The following is a 26,831-nucleotide window of genomic DNA, read 5'->3' as shown; positions in this document are numbered from 1 at the left end:
ATTTTTGTAATAACAGTTACGAACTACGACCAAGAAGAGTTAAACAGAAGCATCCAGATTTGTTCCCATCGGCGATCATACCCATAAGACAGTAATCGACCAATCCATCTCTCTATCCGAACTTCCCGAAGGAAGAAAAGGCCAAAACCTCCGAAACTCAAAACACTCGTCTCAAGAACTCTTACCAAACAAAACCCTAGTGCTGGAAGCAGGTTCGTCGCATCGGATTTGGCTCTCTTTCTCTCTCAGTCGGGTCAAATCCCATGTCTCAGGTACTTTTGGTTCTGAATCTTCTGAGCCTGCTTTCCTTGAGCTCCGGAGCTACTTCGTTTTCTCTAGGATCCCGCTCGATCCTTCGGGCGATCGACAACGAGAACGGTGGTCCTCACGATTACGCCGTTGATTTGAACGCCTCGAATTTCGATTCGGTCCTCGGGGACACCCCTGCTACCTTTGCCGTCGTTGAGTTCTTTGCCCACTGGTCAGTACCCAAAAAATGAAAAAGATTGTTTGTATTCCGTGTAGCAAATTGTTTAACTAACATAACATTTTAGATCTATAATTTGAAGATTCCCTGTTTCATTTTTAACTAACATTTTAGATCTGTAATTGGAAGATTCCCTGGGTTCATTTGCATTGAAGTATTTGAATTTTAAGGAAGCTACTGTCGTGGAAATGTTATTTGAGCTCATTGAAGCTATTTTGCGCAAGAGCTATGCTACAGCCACCGAAAAAGTGGCCCGAAGATATCGTATTTCACTTTTTTATTTTTATTTTCTTTTTTTTTTCATCTATTTTTTAATCATCATAAACATTTTTTAAAAAAATAAAAAATTTACAACATTAAAAAAAACTTCCTTAATCACTAAAAAAAAAAAAAAAAAGCCATTCGGGACCCGAAGCATTTCTGTTTGCGCAATTTCTTAGGTATTACTTCATAGTTCGTTATTTTCATTGAAATCTCCATAATGAAACTGGCAATACGTATTAAAATTTGAATAATTTCAAATACGTTGTGTCGTTTTTTATTAATTTTTCAAAACGTGTTTTACAACCTTTGCCACTCTCTCTAATTCTCTCTATTACATCTTCTTTCTCTCTCTATTTCTTGGTGCGTGTAACTGCAGATCAGTGATTATCTTTTTGTTTATTATCAAAATGACCTTTCCCTTTTTTTTCTCTCTGCGTTTATTGAAGAACTTGAAATTTGATATTTTTATTTCATGTAGAGTTTGATTTTAAATTGAACATAATTTGATTGGTCTTTCAGGTGCCCAGCCTGCAGAAATTATAAGGTCTGTTGTGCTAAAATTTGTGACTAATAGTTCCTAAGGAATATTGTTTATCAGTTGAAATTGATTGAGAGTAAATTGTGCAGCCTCATTATGAAAAAGTTGCTAGGCTATTTAATGGACCTGATGCAGTGCATCCGGGAATCATATTGATGAGTAGGGTAGATTGTGCACTGAAGGTATTTATGCCGTGCTCTCTTGATCACTGTCTTCAGAGTTTTATTTTTTTAATTTTTTTATGCCTGCATTGTTTTAGTACATCTTGTATTTATAAACATAATACTGCCTTTTCCCTGACCACTAGTAGTTGTTGAACTGTTTCAGCAGTTTGAAACCCACTATAAAGTGATAACATTGGTGAAGATTGTAAAGGAAATACCTAAATTAAGCCTTATATGTGTTGTATGGCTCATGATGTATTATTTTTGAGTGGCAAAGTTCTTGAGTTATCTAGAAGTCACCTATGTGATCGTCATTTTGGTTAATTGTTATTTTTATTTGATTTATTAAGAGCACAGAGGTTCAACTGTTCCCTCTCTTCTTACATATACAACCAATCTATCACTATGATTCTCCTCCTCATATTATCCATAGTTTGAATCTTCTCTATTGAGCTGTCCAACAAAGATGCCACCCATGATGGAGCTTTATTCCGCCAAATGCCTTTCCAAGGAAAAGGAGTACAGGCGGGTACAAAGCATTATAAAATGTTCTGTCCTCAGACTTCCTCCTTTTTTGGATATGACCCACTAGATCCTATCCTCACCACCACCACCCCCCTACCTAGTAGAGTACCAAAGGTTAAAGAATGAAGAAAATAACTCCACTTCACAATCTTATGTTGGTCGAATAAGAGTGATACTCCATCAAATGTCTATCTAAATTAAATTCAAAATTTTAAAGAACTTTTGCAGATGGTTCTTACTTGCCTCATATGGTGTATTTGGAGGGAAGCAATGGCCGAGATTTTGAGGACTCGAATGAATGTTCGAGGAGCTCAAATCTTTCTTTTTCAATACTATCCTCCTTGGAGCAGCTGCTATAGACTTTAATGACAACTTACATTAGTTTCTTATCTATTTTTCTCCTGCTAGATAGGCGTCTCTCTTGTATTGATAGATTTGTCTGTTAAGGGAGGAAATTATATACTCAATGGAGGGCTAAAGCAGTGGCCACCCAATTAAAGTAGACAGCTGCCCTTCAGATCAATATTTCGTAGCCATGATTCACCTTATTGATAGATATTGCCATATATATGATTTTTCATCTTTGTTCTTATCATCATTCGGGTTTTGGCATTGTTCTATTAGCCCTCTCTCCATGTAGTTGTTGCATTTTCATTATTGCTTGTTTGAATGATACCTGAATCTTAATGTATGGCTTGATGATTAGTCCTTCTACTTTCACTTGTTTGGCAGCACAGATAAACACTAAACTTTGTGATAAGTTTTCTGTTGTTCATTATCCTATGCTCTTTTGGGGTCCTCCTGCTAAATTTGTAGCGGGTGGTTGGGAACCTAAACAAGAGAAAAGTGAAATACGTCTCATTGATGATGGACGGACAGCTGACCGAATGATTAATTGGATAAACAAGCAAATAGACAGGTATGAGGTATTCAGTTGAAGGCAGTATATTTTACCATATGTTTTACTCAAAGGAGTTATAATGTTGGAATTTACTCAATGAGTGTTGTGATTTATGTAATATGTAGGTAACTTTAATGGTTTTCATATCCCGTGTTTTTGAAAGATCTCATACTTTTTTACCTTTGAGGTGTATGATTTAATTAATGGAAAAACCAGTCCTTCAATTGGTGAGCTTAAAATTAAATAAAACTTAAAAGTGTTCAGACATTCTTGACGTGCTTAATCATTACTATTTTTCTTTATGGATATAAATTTTTATGCTTTACCACATGGCTTGGTAGGTTTTGGATTTTACGCCTACCAACCATATAGATTGTACAAGAAATAAGTATCATTAGAGAAAGATAAAATTGGTAAATGACCTATGTGTCCCTCTGAGCGCCCCCTCCCCCCGCCCCCAGCCTATGTTCCTCCATTCTTTTGTTATTTGAAGAAGAATAAAAAATCATCAAATTTAATTATGTGGATCATACATTCGATTCCTTTTGGGAGGTAATTCTATGTCATGTAACTATTGCATCATTTGCCAATACATTATTTTCCATCATGAAAAGATAAAAAGTAATTACAACCGTAACAGGTTCAATAAATTAATATATTAGTCTGCAGGGACTAATCTATGTGGGTTAGGAGAAAAAAAAGTAAAACAAAAGTGAGAAAGAATAGTAAATGAAAGGAACTAGAACATAAATATAGATCTAAAATTTTTTAATGAGACAATGAAACATGAGAAGGACCCTGTCTTGGCAAATAATGGTATGATCTAGCCTTGAAAGAAAAGCCTTCATGAGTCCTCTGTTGAGCTTTCAAGCAGACTTCTCTTTACCATCAAAGGCCCATGTTTAGGGTGTGCATTAACATGTATTATTATTCTAGCCGTTGAGCTTTTAAGCAGACTTCTCTTTGCCATCAAAAGCCCATGTTTAGGGTATGCATTAACATGTATTACTATTAACTCTTTCTGAGCTATATGCTAAAAGGTTACTACAGCAAAGTGTAGTCTATAAAAATCGAATCACCTCTATGGATAACAGGACTATACATGTACCGTTGGGAAAAATGCTACAAGTGTTGGATTAAGCTAAACTACTCCGTATATTTACTTGTGATAACTGTTGATGGAATTACATTTCATTCGTTTTAAATAACTAAACCATAATTCTCATGAACAAATTTGTCCATTGCTAGTATTTATGAGAAGGTGCCTGATTGTTCTATCATACATGACCAACCAAGCACTGGGGAGATGATAATGGGCACATAACATTTTGTTTTGTAACTTATAATGTGAATTTTAGCAATGAGTTTGTGCTTATTACTGCATTCTCACGTGCTTATAATCTTGCAGCTCTTTTGGCTTGGATGATGAGAAATTTGAAAATGAGCATCTTTCATCAAATGTATCAGACCCTGCTCAGGTCCTTAAGAGAACATTAGATATAATTTCTCCAGTTCTATTACAAATTAAAGTTTCTTCTATATAAAAAACATATTGACTCCTGCAACACATGACTTTTGTAAGATTGCACGTGCTGTGTATGATGTCGAGGAGGCAACGTCAACAGCCTTTGAGATCATTTTAGAACACAAGGTATAGTTTTTGTTATATGGTCAGGCTTTATTTATTGGGGCCCATGGTTGCCAAAGATTTACCCATCTTTTTTATGCCTGTGTTGCAGATGATCAAATCAGAAACCCGAGCTTCACTAATAAAATTTCTCCAACTTTTGGTGGCTCATCATCCTTCTAGGAGGTACAGACGAAATCTAGTATGCCAGTTTTCTCTGCCAAATATGATTCGTCCTCCATTATTTCAATCTAGATATATATGGCAGGTGCCGGACAGGAAGTGCTGACGTACTGGTGAACTTTGATGAGTTGTGCCCGTTAGACATGTGGTCACCTAGTAAGCAGGGAGATAATAATGGAGAGGGCACACTGGGAAATTTTCAGATTTGTGGAAAAGGCATTCCTCGAGGATATTGGGTAGATACTCAAACGCTGTATTTACCCTTTTGAACTTTGCTATCATGCTATACTCTGCTTATATAACATATCAGTATCATCAGTTGTTCAGTTGGGTCTACGAAATAATCTTATACCTAAATTTGGTAGTGGCTGATATCTTTTGAGCCATTTTTACAAACAATAAGATATATACATGATTTCTTTTTTCAATTACTGATTATATTTCTTCACAATTATTGACATTGTATAGTGATGAATATTAGCTGTAAAGAAGTACATGAGGCCTACTACAGCCATAAATATAAATAGTTTAAGCAGTATAGAATGCCCTTCCAGCTAGATGTTTGCCTATATAAGAGATGAAAATATGACTACAGGCAAGTATTGCTTGTCTTCATCATTGATGCAATTAATATTGAACAGAGACTTTTAGATGTAAAAAGCGGATGAAGGGACTTTTCTTTGATTGCTTCTAATATAATTAGGTTTATTCAAGTTAAAACCAGTGCTGGGTTGGGTTTTACTGTGAAGGGGCTTTAGTTTTATATTAGGGGTCAGTGCTACTTTTGTAGTTGAGTCTTTCTAAGCTTTTGTTTTTTTTTTTTTTTGGATAAGTAAGTCCTTTTAAGCTTATTTTGGAGTTAATTAGGTTTGGTTCCAAGTAATATGCTCAGGGACCAAAAAATCTACATATTTTTGCTTAATCAGGGGTTGCGCCTGTAGTGAAAGAAGACAATTAAGACAATGCTTTCTTTTTTTGTTTCCCTTCTGTCTCTATTGCTTCAATTTTGAGCTCCATAGTTAGAAATATTCCGCATATTTCATGGCATTGAAACCAATCTTGCTGGAAATTGCAGAATATCATATCTGCAAGGTTTTTAGCCATACATTCAGGCATCTTTTGGTCCATCAGCACTTCTGGGTGTCGGACCTGCCTCCTGGGCTATATCAGTTTATTGTCTATATTGTTTCCTGGGATGCCTGAATGGTGAAGGCCTTGGTCTTGGGGTATCACTCCATTCAAGGTCCAAGGTTCAACACCTCATGGGTGCAAACAATCCGTTGGGGCCACACCTCCTGGTGAAAAAGCCAGCGATTTAACCAGTTCCGTATAGAGAAACTTCTGAGGGTGTGGTGCACGGGATCAGAGCTTACTTTATAGGGGTGGGTCCGAAGGGCCTTGCCTTGGAGAGGTTCCTTGACATAAAAATAAAAAATAAAAAAATACAAAATAAAAAATAAAATGAAGAAGAAGAAGAAGAAGAAGAAAGAAGAAGTTTCCCGGGATGTATCAGGCTCAAACTAAGTTTGTTGATTAACTTCTTCTTATCTTTAATATGTGATAGGTGAAGTTAGATTTTCTGTTTGCTGGGAAATTAGTCAATATTGCATGCCTAAAAACCTATGCCCTGTACCTAGTCCATTCTTTATTGACGTTGTTCCCATTATCTTTCCTCAATTTGGAAAAGTGAATGAGATCCTTGATAAAATCACTTTAGACAGTCCAATTGACTTGATGTTGGAGATTGCTGGTCGGCATCCTTTGGACTTTCTGTTTAGCAGTGAGTTAATGACTCTTCACATTGTATACAACTTAATAATGACCAATTCTTATATATTTTTTTGTGATTTATTCTTTGAAAACTGTTTTCTGTCCACTTGTTTATTCTGTGTAGATGCTAATTTGGTGATGTTGAAATTGCATCCAAATTTGATATGGTTTTATTGAAATATATGGATGGTGGATTTATCATACGAGGGGAATCAGTGCTCGAGTCATTTATCGAGTCCATAGTTTGGAATGCTCTTAAATATCTAGATAGTAAGATCATCTAATTACGTCACCTATAGGCTATAGCTGGCCAGTACATTTATTTCTTTGGAAATTTACCTTTTTCTTTTGGTTCGTTACCATATTGGCTGTTGACTCAACTTTATCATGATGTAATATTGTATTTGTTGAAGCAAATTCCTAACTTTGTCAATGATCTTTGTGTGTTCCTTTCCAGATGTTCTGCCGAGGCAGCAAGAATGATACAAGGGGCTTCAGGTAGTGGTCTCCATTTTTTTTTAATAAGCAATGGAGCTTTTTTTTAGAAAAAGCTAAAGTCATAGTCCAAGTACACAGATCTCCAAATTTTGGAATTGGTTCAATTTGTTAGTCATCATACACAAGAATTATAAACTCACTTTTTTGATGTGCCTAGAAGTAAGTTTCATATTTTAAGTAGCTCAAAATTACAACCTGCAGTTATCTTTGCTCCATGCATGATGAGATATTCTTTTTTCTTTTTTTGCTTCATGACAATGATGATATTCTAAGAGCTGATTTCAATGACCAACCTTGTTCTACAGTGTTCGGCATCTAGGAGGTAGGTAGTCTATTGGGATAGGCTCATGTTTTTTAATTGCAATTATAGGCGCCCCTGCATGATTGATTGTCTCCATAATTTTGCTTTCAGAGGCCATTATCTCTGGATCCATTGTTACACGTGCGCGTGTGCACATGCCCACGTAGAAGGTAGCTTAAAATTCATCATCTGGCTATGAATTTATTGATATTGACAAAATAAGGCAATATATTCCTTTTTTCTGCACAAGTTTCACTCATCTTGTTCATGTAAGTATTAGGCTTTGGCTTTAAACAGCAAGAAGTGTTCTTATGAAGTGACATCTATTGTTAGGCCATCATTTGGTGGCTTGCACATGATGTCATTTATGTTCTTGGTTACTAGAAGTTTACAACCCCACTAACTACGTGTTTTTTCATATTGACAACCCCAATCACTTGTGCAATTTCAACTTTGATTTTTGTGTTGGGCTTGTTTGTGTGGAGCCTGGTTTATTTTTGTGGTGCCCCGATGACCCAACCTGACAATAACTCGTTACAGTTTTTTGGTGGGTTTTCAATGAGGCTTGGGCTGATAGGTCCTAAACCGGTCCAACCTGACCCTTAATTAGGGTTAACACGCTAATATGCCATATATATATATATATATATATATTGGTCGATATTGCTTATAAAAAAATATATATTGTACTATTCTATACGGCTGCTCATTGTATTGCCGCACAGTGTATTCGACTTTCAAGAGAATAAAATCCTCTGTAGCTTCGTGGACATAGGCACTTTGCCAAACCATGTAAATGTTGTGTGTGATTGATTTCGTTTTTTCGGTTTACTTTTTCCTTCTTATCATTCCCAATATTTTGTTCTCAATAAAAGCTGCTGCTTTTATTTTTTGTTGTTTAGCTATGCTGCTAAAAGTTATTTTCCTTTTTCTCCTTTTACTTTTTAACTCCTCCCGACTATGAGATTTCTATCCAGTGATTCTATTGAAAACTAGCTTTCTTCTCTTTCTGCAGTTGTGGATTGTGGGTTTTGCTGCATTCACTGTCTGTGAGAATTGAGGATGGAGAGAGCCAATTTGCATTTACAGCTATATGTGAATTTGTACACAAATTCTTTGTTTGTGAGGAATGCCGCCAACATTTTCATGACATGTGTTCAAGGTATGCTCCTGAGAATTGTCCATATTTACAGACCTTTAAGTTTCTTTCAGCCAACTTAATCTGAAAATAAGTAATCTTGATTTCCAGTGTCTCTAGTCCTTTCAACACAAGCCGTGACTTCGCCCTTTGGTTGTGGAGTGCACACAATAAGGTTAATGAGAGATTATTCAAAGAAGAAGCATTTCTTGGGACTGGCGATCCTAAATTTCCTAAAATGATTTGGCCTCCAAAGCAGCTTTGCTCTTCCTGCCGTCTCTCTCAGAGCGAGGAAAACAATGGTATTGATTGGGACCAGGAGGAGGTGTTGAAATTTTTGACTAATTACTATGGAAAAATACTTGTATCGCTACGCAAGGACAAGAACAATCTTAGGAATGATAGGCTTGATTGGTTTCTTGAAGATTTGGCAGTCTCAGCAAATGCAGTTGTCGTGCCTCTGGGGGCTGCATTGGCAATTGCTGTCGCTAGCTGTGCATTTGGGGCACTTGCATGCTACTGGCGTTCACAGCAGAAGAGTCGGAAGTATTTCTACCAACTACACTCTTTAAGGAACATATTATAATTAGGAGAACAATGACTTCTTTCAAAAAAGTGTAAAAGATCATCAGAACAAAGAGAAAAAATAATAAAAAAACAGAGGGGAGAGAGAGTTGGTTATTAGGAGCTTTCCAATTTTCTTATCTTGTTTATTTTCCACAACATTTCAGGCCAAGGAGAAGCTGGAACTAAGGTGTTAAGAGGACAAAATCAGACAGGCGACAAGGTACACAGCCTGGGTGAATTCAGGGTCTGAATAGGGGGAATCCAGATCAAAGCCTTGTACAAAACAAATTCCCTGCCTGAGGTCCTCCTCTGTATACTCCTTCAAGCTGTATTATTTTTTTTTTAACATTTATAATGGACTGTACAGAATTTTACCATATTCATAATTTTGGGATAGAATCATCCTAGATCTGTGTATTTTTAAAAATACTTGTTATTGTTACTTGCACGGATCTCGTTAAGAAAGATGAGAAAAAGTAATATTTTGAGTGAATACATCATTTTTATCCAATGCCCTTTGATGTACTTGTGCATTACATTATTCCCACGAATCAATGCAGTAGTCTTCGGGATCTTGAATGGGGGCATTTGCAGAATAATGTAGCTTTTTGGCTGCCAATTCTCTCTTCAGTTTTCTCTCTTTCGAAATTTCATAGTAATAAAGCTTTGCATTCGCGCATTGTAGAAATAATATCCCGTCAATTGGCGATCCATTCCTATCAACACTGGTTATGTAACATGATCCTTGTGCACTTCCTTCTGTAACGCTGATGAATGGTACATTTCCTTTGCGCCTCAAGAAAAAGCCAAGGTTGTACTCCTTCCGAGCAAATTAACTATGCATTCTTATCCGAGTTTTGTGAAACTTTATGGGTCAAAATTCTCGAACTTGCAAGGGAGCCCTTGATTTTTAGTGAAAGAGTGAAAAAAAATAGATGTTTTAGCAAGAAAATAAGGTTCATTGTAATATTATATATAGTCGTGAAGTGCGAAAGTGACGTGCAATTATTTTAAAAAAGAGTAGGGTCTACTATTAAAAAATTAATTTCATTTCATGTGGGTTTTGTATTTATTCACTTTTTTTAAAGTGATTATATAGTGTTTGTTCACTCACGACTGCAAATATCATTTCTCTAAAGCAAAACAATAATCCATTGTCTCGCTCCATTAACTTATATCTACTAAACTTGGTATTTGAGTCATAATCCCCAATACAGAATGACATATACAAGAACATTCTTCACCTTTACTAACTTGCTTCTATTTTCTTGGTATAAAGTCTGTATATTGGCTTTTGGGATACTTTTTTTCTGGCTGTACAAAGTATTCAGACGATGTGCAGCAAGAGCAAGAGAAGAGAGTACATCTTATAAGCTACATCATAATCGAAATTTGATCCTCCATTTTTTTCTTTCCTTTTTGGATTTACAGCACACCACACTGATTAAAGCACTGTATCATAATATCCTTTTTTCTTATCCATCTTGCACACATTTTCTTGTTGTGAAGCTTCTTCGATTCACCAGCTACACGTGAACATGAATGATATGAGGCTGATGAGGCTGCAATGTCGAATGCTCAGCTTCTTCATCCGATGAAGTAAGTGATGAAATTGAAGGCTCCTCCTAATGAGGAAATTGAAGTTGGTAGATGTTTCATAGTTAGTTGCAATGAACTTTAAACAGTAAAAAAAGGAATCAAAAGATCATATGGGGAATGTACCTGATGATGATGTCGGCGGCGCTGAAGAGAAGTTACTGCTCTCATTATAATGTAGATCGGAAGAACAATCCCAGCAGTTCGTAGAAGTAGCAACTGCATGCAAAGAAGGAAAGATAATTGTAATATCTGCAAGGGAAGTTCCACCTTTGTCTGTCTTCATGAAATGAATTAGCAAGCCCTAAATTATCTTACCACAGATAGTGGGAGAAAGTACTCATTGTTTCCACTTATTAGAATGAGGGGAAGAATATGGCGTAGAATCAGTAGAACCATGAACTGCACCGGAGAAAATGAATGGAATTGGAAGAGGCCTCGGTCAAGTTTACAGCAATAAATAAAGAGGATGTATTACAACTTTATCTAAACTATATTGAGCCTAAGGTTTCTCGAAAGTGAACAACTCAATTAGAATTTATGAAGACATAAACACACTTTCCACCCTCAAACTATCAAGGGTAATATTGCTCTTTACACTCCAAACTATTAAAACTGATACATTGCACCATGAGTTAGAAGAAAATGACACTTTACACCCTACATTCAAATCTAATGGTCAAGATTGTACCACAATGGTTATATATAAATTGGGGTGCAAAGTGTCAGTTTTTTAGTAGTTTGGACTACCAAATGTAAAACTTTTGGTAATTTGAGGGTGCAAAGTGCACTTTTCAAAATTTATAACTTGGAGGAATAAAGTTGATCATCAAACAGAGAGAGAGAGAGAGAGAGAGAGAGAGAGATTACAATGAAAGCAACTGAACGGAAACATATCAAACTTCTTGTGGTAGAAGCTGAATACTCGTCGAAGTCAGGAGTGAGCAAATTACGGTCAGTTGAAACCATTGCTATAATGCGGGGACGATGCAAGTCTCTCCTAGATATCTCCCAATTTCCTCTGGTTTACCCGTCATAGTCAGAAAAACACATTGGTGTGAAGTTGAAAAAGAAGAACGTACAACGTATTCCAGATTATAGCCATTGAAATAACAAGTTTACATAAAGATTACCTGAAGTTCATTGGAACACTCCCCAATTGAAACAGTGGGGGAGGAGCAGTATAACCAGGCTTAAATTGCTGCAATTCAAGAATTTAATCTTAATACAAGAGCTTTGCATGTAATGGTTGACACAAGGCATGGATAATATCGAGAACAACCCACTAATCGAAAACTAACTGACGTAAAAAAAGATCATGGATCACCTGTTGGCATATCTCACAGATAGTGTCACCCTTCTCATTACACCACCTCTGTATGCATCTGCGGTGGGCATACTGCAAAAATCACGTAACTCATGACCAAGGTTCTCACAATAAACTACTCCTAAAGATGGGAATTGAAATCATCACATGAATGCCACAAGAACAGTTTGCAGTGAACCAAATATACCAGTTGCATTCAAATAATATTATAATCATTTGAAGAAATCTTACTTTTACATGATAAAATCGCATTCTATTAAAGAGAAATTACATAACATTTGTGAAACTTCCCAAACACCAATTTCTGAAGAAGAAGAGGAGTTAAGGAAGAGACCAGATTGAAAGCTTAAGGAGCATTATGGTCAAGTTACTGAGGTAGATAGTTTAGGCACAAACTTGCAGCTAAAACAATTGATCTCGAATCAAATCACCATACTTAACATTTCTGTTTGATGATCTTTATCGAGGCAAGTGGCAATGCACCTCTATCCAGTGCATGCTAGACTGTCTTAACCTCGATCAGTAACAATCCAAGAAAGGGAAGTATATATTGATGCTAAGGCTTAAGTGGGATGGTGTATATGATCATTGTGATAACAGTGTGCTACATCATGGGATAATTGCATTATATGAGACGAGCCCACTTTCTGCATATAGAAAGACTTAAGATTTTGTTGTCAACAAGCACATGCATCTTGCGCAAGGCAGACCCAACAATAGTGTTCCTTGAAAGTTGAATTGAAGCCAAAGTTTCAGGTTCAGTCAATCAAGACGGGAATTTCAAAATGAATATGGATAGACTTTTTTGTTCTTTTGCTTTTAATGTTTCTGGTTGGTAGGGTCAATGAGGTTGGAGTTGACTGTCAAAAATCTGAGGATGTGCTCGCGTCTTTTACAAACTAGTAGACTAGAACTTGACTGAATCAAAATAATAAATAAATTCTACAAAATTTTGGTATCGACGTTCGGATGGCTTCAGATGCAGAAAGGTAGTGGATGGTGAGAATTCATCTAATATTCCTGTACAAGTAGTGAACTATAGAGAGCTGCACGCTTTGGAACAATCACAAAAAAAAGGGAGATTCCTCGGGTATTTCATCTCGTGTAGTGATTGTGGACTCGTACAAGGATATTGAGTAGCCGAAACCTTCGCGGGGACTACTTTACGACGACGATGATCAAATTTATAAATTGTACAGACCATACGAAGAACATAAAAGGAAAAAATAGGATGCTTGTACACAATATTGACGTTATAAAGGTTGGAATTAGAGAGAGCCCAACTGACCTTCAAGCTGCCACAACAAGAGCAGGGCGTCTCCATATTTGAATCCTCATCCTCATCCTGGCATATCCTGCACTCCACCAATTTCCCGGGAGATGATATATTTGCACCACCCACCTTGGGAGCATTACCGATTTTCTTCTCGTCAATTACAGAGGATGTGGCTTTCATGGACCAGTTTCTGCTCTCAATTGCAGCCTCTAACGTGGACTCGGTGAGCAAACGATCAACCAGCAACACAAAATGATCCCCCATCCTCGAATTCTCAACAACACAGAAGACTTAAAAAAACTCAGAGGAAATAAGCTTATATCCAAGCCTTAAAACTCCTTGCACAGGCTCTTATTTTTTCTAAAACTCCTGAAAATCAGAACCATCATAGTTAAAAACAAAGCAAGTTACCGGAATATGAAATTACATAGGGATAACAGTATCTATAACAACGAAGAAACTCTTTCTTTTTTCATTCGAAACCTTCTCCCTGCAAACAGAACAGGAAAAACTAGGCCCCACAACTGTTAGTGCAACTACAAAAGCAGAGGGCAGTGGACAGAAACTGAGAGACTATTGAAACAGAGGAGAAAAAGAATTGGCCAAACCAGAAACCATGATAAACAGGTTTCAATGAAACAGGCAACACCATCGACAACATATAAAGCTCAACAAAATTGGCAAAAGAGGGAGAAAACCAATAAACACGTGAAGTTTTAGGAGAACGGTTTGTAATTTAAGGAGGGAAGAAGGGGAAAAAATTAACAAGGTGTTGTATCTCTATGAACATCAAAAGAGTTTAATTATCAATCACAGAAAAATGAAAGAAACCCAATAAAGAAAGCGTCTCCAAAAATTTTCGAAGGCAAAAACAGCAAGGAGAAAGTACCCAGAAAGGGGAACATGAAGAAAAAGAAAGGGAATTTGAGAGAGACCCAGACTCATATAACAGGAGAACGTTATCAGACCAAGAACCTAAAAAGGCAAAGGTATCAGCACAAGGCAAGGAATTTAACACAAAGATGCAGAGGAAAGGAAGGAAGAAGAGACTTACAGGATGGGAATCGTATTTTCTTGAAGCAAAGACAAAGGTCTCTCTCTCTCTCTCTCCGTTTATCTATGATGTTTGTAGGAAATCTCTGTTTTGGAATGAAGCAAGAGATTGAGTGTCATCCTCGCCGGAACCCAATTTATAAGCCGATATTTACATTAACGGATAACTATAAAAATTTTATCTCTGGCGCCGTGTATGCAGATTGCAGAATACAAACGTTGGTTTACTATATTTATGATGTCTTGCAAGGGGGGAGACAGAGAGAGAAAGAGAGATTCCAAGTTCGCCACTGCCACGATCGTCCTTTTTACTTCCCCGTTATTGCCGTTTAGGCCGCCAGAGTGTGTTATTCGATTCTCGAATCTCAAACCATTTTTTTCGCTTTTATTTTTTTTATTTTTTTTGTCCTTTGAAGTTTTTATTTTCTATTCTTAATAAGCCGTTAATTTACATAAATATTAGTAAATATTGTAGTGTCTACTTTATATGTTTACACGTCTCAAACCCGAGCTCTTTAAAATATCTTAGTTCTCGTTTCAATACAGAAATCATCTCATCTCATCTCTTCTTATCTCATAATTATAATTTTATTAAATTCTCACATAAAATATAATAAATAATTTAACTTTTTAAATCTCAAAATAATAATAATATTAAAAAATAATATTCTAACAATATTTTATTCAATTCATTTAAAGTCATCTCATCTCATTATTCAAACGAGCCATTACTTTATATATATATATATACACACACACGTATTGTCTGTTGTCTTTGGTTTTATAGCATTAGTATTGCTTTCTTTTTTCTTATTTTTCTTCACTATATAAAGCAAGGCATATAAGAAGTCAATGCAATGGGAAAAATGTTGTGATTTATTTGAATCTTATTGAGGTGATACTTGAGAGAAAATGATGATCTTGCATCACTTACGTACTTGTTACCATTCATAAAACTTGAAGTGCACTTTTAAATTGTGGTGTGTGCATGCAGCTCTTTGTTTTATAATATAGCTTATAAAGCAATAATACAACTCTTTAAGTGCAAGTCTACTTCAAAAAATATTATACAATGTAAAGGAAAACTTCTTGTATGTATATATGAATCTATCCTTAGACCATTCTCACTGCCATACAAAAATTTTTAGACAAGTTTGGCTAATATGTCACTTTTAAATTTTTGGTTAATCACTCAAAACTTAAACTACGCATTGAATTAGCCATCTCATTTTCTATAATAATAAAATAGTATTTCTTTTTTAATTGTTTATCTATTTATTTAATGCATTATTTATTTTTAAATACTTTTTATTTTTATTTTCATAATTTCCAACTTTCTCTATATTAAATTCCATAAAATCCATCTTTCAACCTAAATTAGCTTTATTTTCAAATACAAAATATTAAAACATAAACAAAATATATTCACAAAGGAGTGAAAAATAAATAAATTTCGTTTGGCTAAGTTACTGTAACTCATAATTAAATTTATATACTAATACCTAATCCAATGTAGGAGTTTAAGAGGATATTAACTAAATTTTAGTTAAAGTTGGAGTATAGCTGACGAGGATGCTCTTATATCGTCAAATATTTCATTCAAAATTTACGTTTTTCATGTGATTAATTTAGGTATTATTTTGGCATTGAACATATATATATATATATATATATATATAGCTAAAGTTGGAGATTGGTTGACGAGGATGCTCTTATATCGTCCAATATTTCATTCAAAATTCACGTTTTTCATGCGATTAATTTAGGTATTATTTTGGCATTGAACATACATATATATATTATATATATATATATGAGGTCCTCTTTATCTGATCATATAAATTTTCCTAATTCCTATAGTATAAAAAATGGGAAGAGTTCAAAAATTATGGCTTAGATATCCAAATTGGACCTTTGACTGCTGACTTCGACTTGGACTTCTCAGAAGTTTCTGTACCAGGCCAAGTGTTTGGTTGGGTGGACTCTATTTATGTAAGAGCTACACCATCGTGTTGACGTTTTCTTTTCACAAAATTCATTGATTTGTATGACTTATTTTGATTGGTTTGGTTGGCAACCATGGAAAATAATTATAGCATATCTCATTGATGAGGTCAAGATCATAAATATAGGAAAAATTATTGTTACAGTCCTGAATATGTAAATATCGTATAATCACTTTGAAAAAAATAAATAAATACAGAATTTATATAAAAAAAAAATTAATTTTTTTATAGTGAACTCACACTTTTTCAAAGTAATTATTCGACACTTGCACACTCCACAACTACATATAACATTACTTTAAATACAATTCCCACTTTTTTTTTCCTAGTACTTTTTATTCTGATTCTTTTCCTTCTGCATTACACCTAGCTCTAAATTGCATCCTCACAAAAATAAAATAAAAAATCTAGCATAGTACATCCTAAGATAGACACGTGCCATAATTTCATATTTGAGTTGTGTCACAGATCGAATCCCCTTAATATTAAAACATATATTTAAGCTGATGAGATGTGGTTGAACAACCACTTCGAGTTTGCATCATTGCATGGGAGCATCAGCTTAGAAAGGTGTGTTTTCCTAATATAGAACTAGGCTTTTGGTATATGAAAAAGACGAACATGAGTGACGAACGATCAATATAGAGTAGGTGACTTTGAGATCCATTATTTGCTAAAAGTAGAGTATTAGTTCTGCCTAACATTTTTTCTAAGATTAAAAATTCATCTCCCAAGTATTTTCGTGATGGATATTAATTAGAATGACATATCTTACCAATTATACTATCAATGCCACTAGTAAAAAAGAACCATATATATATATATATATATATATATATAGTCATAGCATTTATTAGCTAGAGAAAAAACATTTTGGTGATAGGTCAATATGAGGCCATATTTTCAAATTAAATGGATAGGAAGTGCTTTTTATTTGCAAAATAATTAGATTGGAATTATTAAAAAAAAAAAATGTTTGGAGGCCCGCTTGTTGATATAAGTGATAATATGTGACACAACCTGTAAACTTAATACTTACAATTATATCCACTTAACCCTAAGAACTAAAAAACCAACTTATTACTCATCTCTCATTCTTTTGCGCCATCTTCACTTTCCAATATGCTTATGTTTTCATTGTTATGATTGTATTTTTGGATTATGCTGATATTTATTATTGTTAGGCTTATAATATTAGTTTTATTATAGGTTATAATCTGAAAAATTTTGATATTTTTTTTCCAGACTTTAGCTACAAAGGGATTATACAAAAGTAAACTCACAAAATGATGTGGTTTGATGCAGTATATCAGATTGTAATGTTACTGTTATTGTAAAGTAGATCTAACGAATCACATGAAACCACATCAGTTTGTGAGTTTATTTTTGTATACTCTCTTTGTGTATGCAGTACTTCTTTTTTTTAATAGTTAGTATTTTTTTTTTAGATATTGTGATTACTAATAAATATAGATTTTAAATTTTATGTAAAATTATGTTAATCGGGTCAAAATAGGTTATGTAGGTCAGTTCAACCTATTTATATAAAACAAGTTGAGATGAGTCATGTTGTGTTCACCAATTTATAATTAATTATTAAACTAATCATATCGTACCACCCGTTATTTAAATGAATAGTGTTAAGGTTTAAAGGTCTGACCCGTTTAGCTTAACGAGTCGTATTCAAGTTGAATCATATAGTTAAATATCTATGACTTGACACGACATTAACATGACTCAAGAACACGAATTACCACCCTTACTTGTTGATACACTCAATACACTACTCATGTGAAAAACTTTCATACAAGTCAAAATACCAGAAGGGTTAGTTGCAAAATTAGCAACCAGGCTTTTATGTTTCTACAATTCCATACTATAGTTATTAATTTTTGAAGTATTAATACTGAATTTCAAAAAACTCACAATTAAATATCTCTGCTAGTTTCCCATTAACAAACTACGGGTTGCCATGTGGCATACTAACATCATGTGTCAGTCTGTAATTGGTTGACACAAGGCATAAAGGCAAAGATTGACACCTCAGTCAATTGAAAATTGACAAATGGCATTCCTCCCATTAGTTTCTAACAAGAGATTGACGGAAGTACTCAAAATTGCGAATTCTTTATAATTTAGGTATCAATTTTGTAAAAACTGAAAACTTTGGCCTCCATTTGTAAAAATAAAAACCGTCAGCTATTGATTTTGCAATTAACTCAAAAAGGTTTTTGTGTTTTGAATTTTTATTTAATTATAATAGGTCTCACAACAAGCTGTATGCTTACTCTTTCGAGTGTAAACACAAGAATTCGACTGCAATATCCTTCAAATATGTAGCTGCTCCATCTTCCAACTCACATAAAAAATAGAAAATGATAGGATTATTACTCTCCTATTATTTATTTAATATTATTTTTTTATTTGATTTTTTTATTAATTTTTTATTTTATTTAATAATTAAGAAAGTGACTATTAGTAAAATTATATATTTTTTTTAATTTTTTTTTAATGATTAAGGATGTTAAAAAAATATTTAAAAAATAATAAAAAAAATAAAAAATTTCAAATATAGTATAAATAATAAAAAAATAGTGAACCGGTTGCAAGGGTATCTTTAGATTCATTACCCATAAAAAAATAGGTAAGTGAAGAAAGCAGCCCAAAAACGTCAACAACTACAGCACAGAACCATGGTTCCGAAGGTAATGGAATTCCAAATGAAACCCCACATTGTGACAAAGCACTGATGGGTAGCTAACCAAACTGATAGGTACCATATACTCTTTGTGCCTGTTTTTATAGACAAAGAGCTCTGTTCATAACTTGACTTGATTTTCACACTGACGTTTGAGGGAAATTCGAAATGCCAATCATGCATGTACATAGGCTTAAATTCCCAAAAATACCCATTCTTTGTGTTGGCTGCATGATTGTAACAACCGGTGCTTGATTTATTAATCGTCATCGATTCAGAAAGTGTGGTTAATGGTTGTTGTTTGCTGCTGTAGTTTTTCATTTTTTTTTTTCAAGATAAGCACACGCTCAAAAGGAAATTAAGGGATCTTACGCCATATCAATAAATGATAAATTTTGAATGAAGAAGCATTGCTTTTCAAAGAAGCATACACTCTAAAGAGTAATATTATATACAGTTGTGGAATGTTTAAGCGCCGTGCAATCGATTTGAAAAAAAGTGAAGTCTATTATTAAAAAATTAATTTTTTTTTTATGTAGATTCCATATTTACTTATTTTTTTTTAAAGAGATTGCGTGACGTTTGCACACTTCACAATTTCAAATATCATTACTCCACTAAATATGGCAATTCTCTTGGCATCAAAAAAATTGATCAAGTTTTTATTTGTTCTTACAGAATTGTCTATTTTTGTTCTGATATAACCGAAAATGGTTGGAAGAGCAAGGATGATAGGAGGTCGGTGCATGATCAGTATAGAGCAGCTGAGTTGATGGCCTATCATTAGCTAAAGTGGAGTATTAGTTTAGTCTTACATTTGATTTTGTAGGTTCGAGCTTCTTTGGTGGACATCTTCCTACACGCGCCCCACTGGGAGAATCCTCACCCATAGATCTTGCAGTCGACTGGATTGGATGCCAATCCGAGCGGCACGTTGCACCCATGCACGGGTTAAAGAGAGTGCATGGCTCCCACGCGCCACCGTGAATCTTCTTTTCATTGATGCCACGCGAGACAACTTAGGGCCAGTGACTCTGATACCTTCAAGACTGACCGGCCGGCCGGCTTCCTCCCAAAGTGGCGCATGTCCTTCACAATTTTCTTTCTCTAGTGTTTTTCGATTTCTGATGTGTGTTTTCAATATATGTATTTTGGTTTTTATTTTGTGTTAGAAAATAATTAAAATAGGCTATTGGACTTTATGTCCATAGAGCAGGTGTTGCTCCCTCCCTCCTCTTTTTAGAAGGATGGGTGTGTTGTTCTACTTCTCTTTTGGAAGATGGAGTTTGGATGTGGATTGTTTTATCTCTGTTTTTTTACAGAAAATAATACTCTATTTTTTAGAGTTTCTAGAAATTAAGACAATACATGTCGCAAAGATATTTGCGTACGGGGAAGCTTAGAACAGATATTAGTTTGGCTTGTACCTTCCTTCGTAAAATGAAATGATGTCTATTTTCTTTTTAAAAAAAAAAAAAAAAACTGTGATTTCCCATCTTGTGTATGATGGGCATCAGGGGCCACATTAGCTAATAACGTCAGAATGACAGAAAAGCCAACAAAGATTAACTCCCTTTTTTCAAGAAAAACATTAAAAATAAAAATAAAAACTCTCAAATATACAAAGCAAAGCCTAAACAGGATGTCAATGTTCTGCTATTTAGTAGCGGAGGGTGCGGTGCCGGGGGGTGACCCTCTCCCCACCTCCACACATTGGAAAACTACTAACATTCACATCGAGATGGTATGTTTAGCACTAACATGGAAATTTGAACAAGCCATATTCATTGCTTCGTTTCTTTCTTTGTTTTTTCTCTGAATGTAGAGACAGGGTACGTGATGTTTGGGGGTGGTCAAAGGAGAGAAATAGAGTACATGAGATGGAATTCTTGACATGAAAATGCTTCCTATGATGTCATGGGCAACGGCCCGGCTAATAAAATTGCGCAATGTATAATTGACACTTCTGTGTATCTTATGAGCTAATCAGGAAGATTGTACGCTGTACAATTGAACTTGGGCATAGTTCTTCCATGTCCATCCTGACAGGGACTATGATCTTATTTTTGGGTTGGAACTAAAAAAATTAAGTACCAACACAGAAGTTCAACATAGATCATGTTGGTGCAGTTGACACAGATTCAAGATCAAGCAATGGATATAACTTTTAATATAGACATAACAAACACTAAGATATTAGCCCCTCAACTCAAAATGGAGCTTTGCTCCACTTTGGTTTGTTCCCCTAATAGGGGTACAATCAAACTCAAAAGATGAGCCTAACCTTAATACTGTTTTTCTACTTTATGGACTATACTTCACTTGTTGGGTTTGATACAGGTACCTCACGCTTGATGTCATTAGTAAAGCAGTTCTTGAAGTTTCTGCTGCCTTTTACTGGTAATGATAGTTTCACAAACACTTCTTCCCTTTGGGGGTGGTTTGCATACAGTATCCAAAGAACGAGGCAGAGCAAGACTCCCACTGAAATCATGCCCAATCCTGCATTCACTATTTTTAGATAACGACCCAGCGGTGGGCAGTAACTTGTGATGATAGTTTTGAAAGTGTCTCTGACAAAATTGCAATCCTGGAGGTTAAGTAAAGGCGGTGTGTAGTGCTCAAGGGCATAGCTCTCGTTAACTGCAGCCACCAACTGTGTGTAGATGTTTGGGGTCACCCTCCCTACGGTGATGCACAAGCCAGCTGGCGACACTTTGCATGTATAGTTCTGCCATACCTGAAAAGTTTACATAGCCAAGTAAAGTAGAGCTAATTAAATCTGTGACATGTTATTAAAGAGAGAGAGCAAAGCAAAAGGCCTTTACTCAGTTGATCTACATTTGTACATAATTTGTGATATTGCAAAAGAAAGCCACCAAAAATTCATATGCAGAAAAAGCTACTAGCCTAGTAAATTATTAGGGGTTGCTTATTAGATGATTATTTGTTATAATTTCATCTCAGTTTTAGATTCCCTAGAGCCACTATCCAAATTCAAGGGCCTAAAATGGAGAGAGAGAAAGACACATAAAATAGTCCAATTAAATTTGTCAAGTACTTAGTCCTACAACATTCACTCAAACAACTATAAAAGTTGTAGGGGCCACTTCATGTATATGTCTCTCTCCCAATCTTAACATGATGTTTCCCATACAGAATTTTAACTTGGCATGTCATGGGTGTTGAGTCGATTCTACAGTTTTAAGGGCCTAAAGTGGAGAGAGAGAGAGAGAGAGAGAGAGAGAGAGATGAAGTGGTCTAAATAATATTTGTTGAGTACTTAATCCTACAGCATTCACACAGACAGCCATAGAAGTTGTAGGACCCACTTCATGCATCTATCTCCCACTCTAGTTCTAGTGTTTAGGTAAAACATAGAAACTCTACGAGATCTAAATCCTTTCATCTCAACATGATGTTTCCAGCTAAAATTCTGTACAAGATTTTTCCAGTGCATAATTTAAACTTGGCACATCATGGGTGTTAAGGCGATTCTACAGTTTTACCTAGAGTTCTACTGTTTGTTTCCCTCAATAATCAAGTACTTTCCAGATACATATTTAATAAGATTCTCATAATAGAAAAGATAGCACATAATCCGAATTGATAAAGCATACCGCAGAAGCATTTGCCACAGACACCTCTTGAGGCCCACATTGGCGATCTTGCAGCTCTGAGTCATATGGGTAACAGAGTGGCGGCATAAGAGGACCAGATTGATTGTAATAATAAGAATTTTCCTGGGAGGGATATGTGTTGGCATATGTATAGATAAATTCATTTACGACATTTACAATTTGATTGATAATCTTTTTACTCTGCACAAGTGTCTGGTTTGTTGTTCTTTGGTCAACGCATGGGAGGATGTTGCTAAGAGCTGTTTCGGCATGTGGATATTCTACCCATTCCTCCATGGCCATACAGGTGTCAGAAACTGTACTGAAATGGCAAAAGTAAAACACTGCTGTCAGTAAAATATCCTGGCAAGGATTTTTTTTTTTACCCAGGCTGAATCATACATAGAAGAACTACAGATAAGAAACACAGAACTTGAACTGTTTATGGCAAGCAACTTTCTAGACATCACTTGTGAAAAGAACTTAGAAACTTGGTGTTGTTTTATTAAGTTTTTTGTAAATGAACAAGTAAATAATAAAAAGAGGGGGAAAGAAAAAGAACATTTAGTAGAAAGAATCCAAATGAAAACCCAAATCTTACTTGTTGAGGACAACAAAAACTCCACAAAGCACAAATGTAATTGCAACGAGCAACCACCCACTTATTACGAATCTGCAACATTAAGCATGTAGCGTTAAATACAAAAGTGAAAAGTGTCTTGCATTTTGAAGTGGGAATAGTACTGAATGCGGCACATGGCCACCAAATTGCAAAGGAAACTTACATATGAATTGCATGTTTGTGCCCAAGGATAGACAGGACTGCCACAATATAAATCAGTTAGTTAAGAAGAGGGAAGAATCTAATAGAGGAGACAAATAGATAAAAGATATTCAGTGATACATACTAAGACCAATCAGAGCCAGGAGAAGCATTACTGCTGCCACAGTTATTAAAGCAGAACGCCTGCAGCAGAGAACAAAATATTAGCCAATTAATATCCTGATTTTGGAAAATAATTCTAGATATAGATCTTTTGAAGCAAGGTTAATGTATACATACACGGCATTGAAGACTCTCTTTATTTTGACAAAATTTTCGTTTGTCTTGTCAGCTAGTGTATCTGCTGCGGTGTTGAGGTCCAAATTCAATTTATCAATGTCATCCATGACATCAGAAGGAAGGAACACCTGGGCCACACTAATAGTTTTTGCTAGGGATAGATATTGTGTGACATTTCTTAGGGTCTCCACAGTGTAGTCTGACTGGTTTACAACATAATTCAAAGTTCGCAAAACTTCACCATGAAATTCATCTTGCCCAACAGAAAGAAGGATACATCCGATCCTGTGGGAGAAAAGGGCCAGACGGCATTAGCAAGAGTCATAGAAGAAATATAAATTCATTAATTTGCCAGATTGCTCAACGGAAAAACACAAATATTTCAATATGGAAGGTCAAAATAAAAGCTAGTTCTGTGAATAGTTTTTCATATCAGTTACATAAAATTACAGCACTACCAGTCCATTTTTAGATTTATATAGGCAAGGGAAAGGAAGAGATTAAATACAAGTACCAGCAACAAATGGGTTAGTGGAAAATTGAAAAAACAAAATAAGGAAGATCTCCACATACAAAGAGAATGACACTTGAAAAGTTGATAATGTCTGAATTTTGAAGTTCAGAATCTTACGCTGCAGCACATGTGAAGACTAAAAGCAGTACAAGACAAATTCTTTGTGAACGGTGTGATCCTTTTCCTTTTATGTTTATCCTCCAACCACAGCAATGATGAACCACGAGACATAAGCCAAAAGAAACAAACCATAGGACAGCAAGAATGAAAGCAGAAGCACCTGTAAATCCAACAGACTGCAGATGATGGTTAAAATACTATTGAATACAAATCAACAACAGCAAAACAAGAAGACGGTAGAAACATGCAGAAAATACAAACTGAAAATAGAAGACTTGAAACCAAGGATAAAATACACTGAGTGGATAAAATACCAATTAAAAATTACATCTAATAACTTGTCAAAAAATGTAACACAAACCCAGAAGTCAATATGTGTTGAGTTTCATATGAATCAGGCTCTATTAGACAGGATTTTGCATGTTATTACTCAGCCAAATAATATCATGAGCCTACAACGTTTTCGACTACAGCTATTGCAGAAACACCAAAACACCAAAGGAATTGTTTTCCATTGTCATATCCACAACACTCTTACTCTTCTCTTTTTTGATTGGTAAGCAACTCACACACTCTAGGGTACTTGAAGCATTGAACCCAATAGCTTACCCACTCCATCTAGCATTAAAACCAAAGGCCATTGGCCCTTCTTAAGAGATATTGTGGCTATACTCGAGTCGTTGATTGGAACCAATATTTTATACACCAGTGGATGAATTCTTTGGTAAGCATATGTGCATTTATAACTTTATTATTGTGATAATTAAAATATGTTGGGTACATCCCCTGATTTTGAGCAGTTCAACATGGCAACACTTCAGAATAGAAATAAAGGATTGCCATAGAAGTTAAATAAAATCCTCTTGATTCATTATACTAATCAGGGTTTTTTTCCATTTTGGTGCCGATCCAACTTATTACTTATAAGCAACAATCGAATTAAGCTTCCACAGCTTTGAATCATTCTGTAAATTTTCAGCCAAAGAATACCTGGTTGACAGGAGAAGAATACCAGAAAAAATAAGCGAAGTAAAAACAGATGTATTCCTCTTCAAGTCCTGAAGATTTTCATATTTTCATTAAAAGCTTTGGCTTTCTCTTGGAACAGGACAACATAAAGAACGTAGTTTTCAGCATTATGGTAATGCATTAACGTAATAAATAAATTACGAAGCTTCCTTCGTAGCCCCCAACACGGAGAAAAAACCGAACTTGTAGGGCAATCAAATTTAAACACATAAATCTGACTACCACTGTAGTGTAATAGGGGAAGCAGGACTTACTGCCCAGTAATGCCGATTCGCAATGTCCCAACCACCTTGGTAGCGCCGAAACCCACGAAGAATGTCCAGCCTATTCGTCCTGTTTGCCGCCAAAACAAGCGTGCTTTGAGTGGCGTCGTCGCTTGAAGGCCCTGGAGCTTGTGCGGCCTCCGATATTCCATTCTTCCATGGTCCTAGATTTTCTTCTCCTGCATGTACAACAACATGAATATACCCTCGCAACTTATTCAACTCAAAAACAGAAAAAATAACTTTTCTTAAATCAGACGAAGTAGCACCGCCAGAAATTAATTTGTAAACGGTAACGCTCGCAAAAGATGAAAGGTATGTCTCATTTGTTTGCTGAGAAAATGAGGGAAAATTATTCTCTTTTGTATTTTAAACAGAAACAATTCTCATTAACTGGATTCCCCCCCTCGGGCGGGGGGAAGCGGCAGACTTTATTAACTATTTGCAATCTCCATTTTCTTTCCTTTTCCTCAGTTCCACAGCAACCAAACAAGAAAACGAAACGACACTAGTGATCGAGCCCCTTACCCCGATCAGATAAGAAAAACTAAGAAAAGAGAAAAGCTAATACTACATAGACGGATAACAATTGTACGAAGACGAGAGGACGGACCTATAATGAACTTGAGAGGATCCGAGTGCGGTACATTGCTAGGCAGAGCTGAAATCGAGCTCAGAGAGGCCAAAACAAAGAAGGAAGAGAGCCCAGCAACCAAGAAAGCCTTCATTTCATAGAAAAAAAAAAATTCTCCCTCTAACTAGCTCTCTGTACGTGTATCACTCACTGCAGCCAGCGCACCAGAGCAATCGAACTCATTTCTAAGATCGTGTCCGTCCAAACCTTTCACAAAGCTTCAGACCCTGATTAGCATTTTCTGTTTACTGGCGCAAATCATTGATGGCAAGGAAAGTGAAGATTTATAGTACAAAGATTTGGAGGTAAAAGAAAGAGGGAGTCAGAAAAGAGACGGGAGAAAAAAGACTCACATGGTGGGACTCACCGTGACGGTGATTAGGGGAGTGGAGGAAAACGAAAACAGCGGGTACCATTTTTTTATTTATTTAATAAAGTTACTTATGCTTCGGCTAATCGCCTTCTTTCCTTTTTCTTTCTTCGTGTCTTTTACTTTCAATCAATGTTACTCTGTTAAGTAAACGAAATATCTTCGCTGCAAGCGGGTTTTATTGGACAATAATTCTTTCTTCATCATTTTATATTCCACATTCTATATAAAATATTCTTACACTTTATAAAAAAACTAGGGTGGGGGAAGGGTGGCAGCGAGTCTATGTGTTTAGGGTT

At 35.5% G+C, this 26,831-nt stretch overlaps 3 protein-coding genes across 6 annotated transcripts; 1 reads left to right on the top strand and 2 right to left on the bottom strand.

The window, feature by feature from the left end:
• The first annotated feature begins 13 nt into the window (after positions 1 to 13).
• LOC121256940 (sulfhydryl oxidase 2-like) lies at positions 14 to 22,181 on the top strand. Of its 3 annotated transcripts, none has more exons than XR_005939135.1 (12): positions 14 to 481; positions 1,271 to 1,295; positions 1,379 to 1,471; positions 2,716 to 2,897; positions 4,288 to 4,357; positions 4,462 to 4,530; positions 4,619 to 4,692; positions 4,775 to 4,925; positions 6,917 to 6,957; positions 8,274 to 8,420; positions 8,508 to 9,073; positions 22,138 to 22,181. XR_005939135.1 is itself a non-coding variant. In XM_041157748.1 (12 exons), the coding sequence occupies exons 1-12, from the start codon at positions 264 to 266 to the stop codon at positions 9,147 to 9,149; spliced, it is 1,527 nt and encodes a 508-aa protein (XP_041013682.1). In that variant the 5' UTR covers positions 16 to 263; the 3' UTR covers positions 9,150 to 9,452. The 3 variants fall into 3 exon arrangements, 1 of the variants encoding a protein (XP_041013682.1); XM_041157748.1 differs by lacking the exon at positions 22,138 to 22,181 and adding an exon at positions 9,128 to 9,452 and having other exon boundaries at positions 16 to 481; positions 8,508 to 8,942; XR_005939137.1 differs by having other exon boundaries at positions 344 to 481; positions 1,230 to 1,295.
• On the bottom strand, positions 10,139 to 14,512 carry LOC121256941. Of its 2 annotated transcripts, XM_041157750.1 has the most exons (9): positions 14,217 to 14,512; positions 14,052 to 14,137; positions 13,175 to 13,531; positions 11,887 to 11,958; positions 11,693 to 11,760; positions 11,430 to 11,580; positions 10,878 to 10,961; positions 10,686 to 10,778; positions 10,139 to 10,588 (listed from the first exon to the last, which is right to left on the bottom strand). In XM_041157750.1, the coding sequence occupies exons 3-9, from the start codon at positions 13,424 to 13,426 to the stop codon at positions 10,490 to 10,492; spliced, it is 819 nt and encodes a 272-aa protein (XP_041013684.1). In that variant the 5' UTR covers positions 13,427 to 13,531; positions 14,052 to 14,137; positions 14,217 to 14,512; the 3' UTR covers positions 10,139 to 10,489. The 2 variants fall into 2 exon arrangements, with proteins under 2 accessions (XP_041013684.1, XP_041013683.1); XM_041157749.1 differs by lacking the exon at positions 14,052 to 14,137.
• On the bottom strand, positions 21,060 to 26,554 carry LOC121256939. Its single transcript, XM_041157747.1, has 9 exons — positions 26,142 to 26,554; positions 25,520 to 25,707; positions 24,234 to 24,412; positions 23,603 to 23,887; positions 23,448 to 23,506; positions 23,325 to 23,361; positions 23,141 to 23,212; positions 22,540 to 22,861; positions 21,060 to 21,659 (listed from the first exon to the last, which is right to left on the bottom strand). Exons 1-9 carry the CDS (start codon positions 26,254 to 26,256, stop codon positions 21,231 to 21,233), a joined length of 1,686 nt encoding a protein of 561 aa, XP_041013681.1. The 5' UTR covers positions 26,257 to 26,554; the 3' UTR covers positions 21,060 to 21,230.
• Positions 26,555 to 26,831: the final 277 nt, after the last annotated feature.

This window comes from Juglans microcarpa x Juglans regia, chromosome 3S, assembly GCF_004785595.1.
Source record: "Juglans microcarpa x Juglans regia isolate MS1-56 chromosome 3S, Jm3101_v1.0, whole genome shotgun sequence".
In the NCBI taxonomy this organism is placed as follows: domain Eukaryota; kingdom Viridiplantae; phylum Streptophyta; class Magnoliopsida; order Fagales; family Juglandaceae; genus Juglans; species Juglans microcarpa x Juglans regia.
The sequence above is the reverse complement of the archived record's forward strand: the minus strand, read 5'-3'. Positions and strand labels throughout refer to the sequence as shown.

What these genes read in the sequence shown, in the direction of transcription:
- LOC121256940 (XM_041157748.1), top strand. Translation starts at nt 264, where the DNA reads ATGTCTCAGGTACTTTTGGTTCTGAATCTTCTGAGCCTGCTTTCCTTG. An exon ending in CAGCCTGCAGAAATTATAAG is followed by an intron (nt 1,296 to 1,378) that starts GTCTGTTGTGCT and finishes TAAATTGTGCAG; the next exon opens with CCTCATTATGAAAAAGTTGC. An exon ending in GGGTAGATTGTGCACTGAAG is followed by an intron (nt 1,472 to 2,715) that starts GTATTTATGCCG and finishes TTGGCAGCACAG; the next exon opens with ATAAACACTAAACTTTGTGA.
- LOC121256941 (XM_041157750.1), bottom strand. Translation starts at nt 13,426, where the DNA reads ATGGGGGATCATTTTGTGTTGCTGGTTGATCGTTTGCTCACCGAGTCC. An exon ending in TCTGTGAGATATGCCAACAG is followed by an intron (nt 11,761 to 11,886) that starts GTGATCCATGAT and finishes CTTGAATTGCAG; the next exon opens with CAATTTAAGCCTGGTTATAC. An exon ending in TCCGTTCAGTTGCTTTCATT is followed by an intron (nt 10,962 to 11,429) that starts GTAATCTCTCTC and finishes TCTCCGGTGCAG; the next exon opens with TTCATGGTTCTACTGATTCT.
- LOC121256939 (XM_041157747.1), bottom strand. Translation starts at nt 26,256, where the DNA reads ATGAAGGCTTTCTTGGTTGCTGGGCTCTCTTCCTTCTTTGTTTTGGCC. An exon ending in TCCTCTCAAGTTCATTATAG is followed by an intron (nt 25,708 to 26,141) that starts GTCCGTCCTCTC and finishes TTGTACATGCAG; the next exon opens with GAGAAGAAAATCTAGGACCA. An exon ending in CTGTGGCAAATGCTTCTGCG is followed by an intron (nt 21,660 to 22,539) that starts GTATGCTTTATC and finishes TAAACTTTTCAG; the next exon opens with GTATGGCAGAACTATACATG.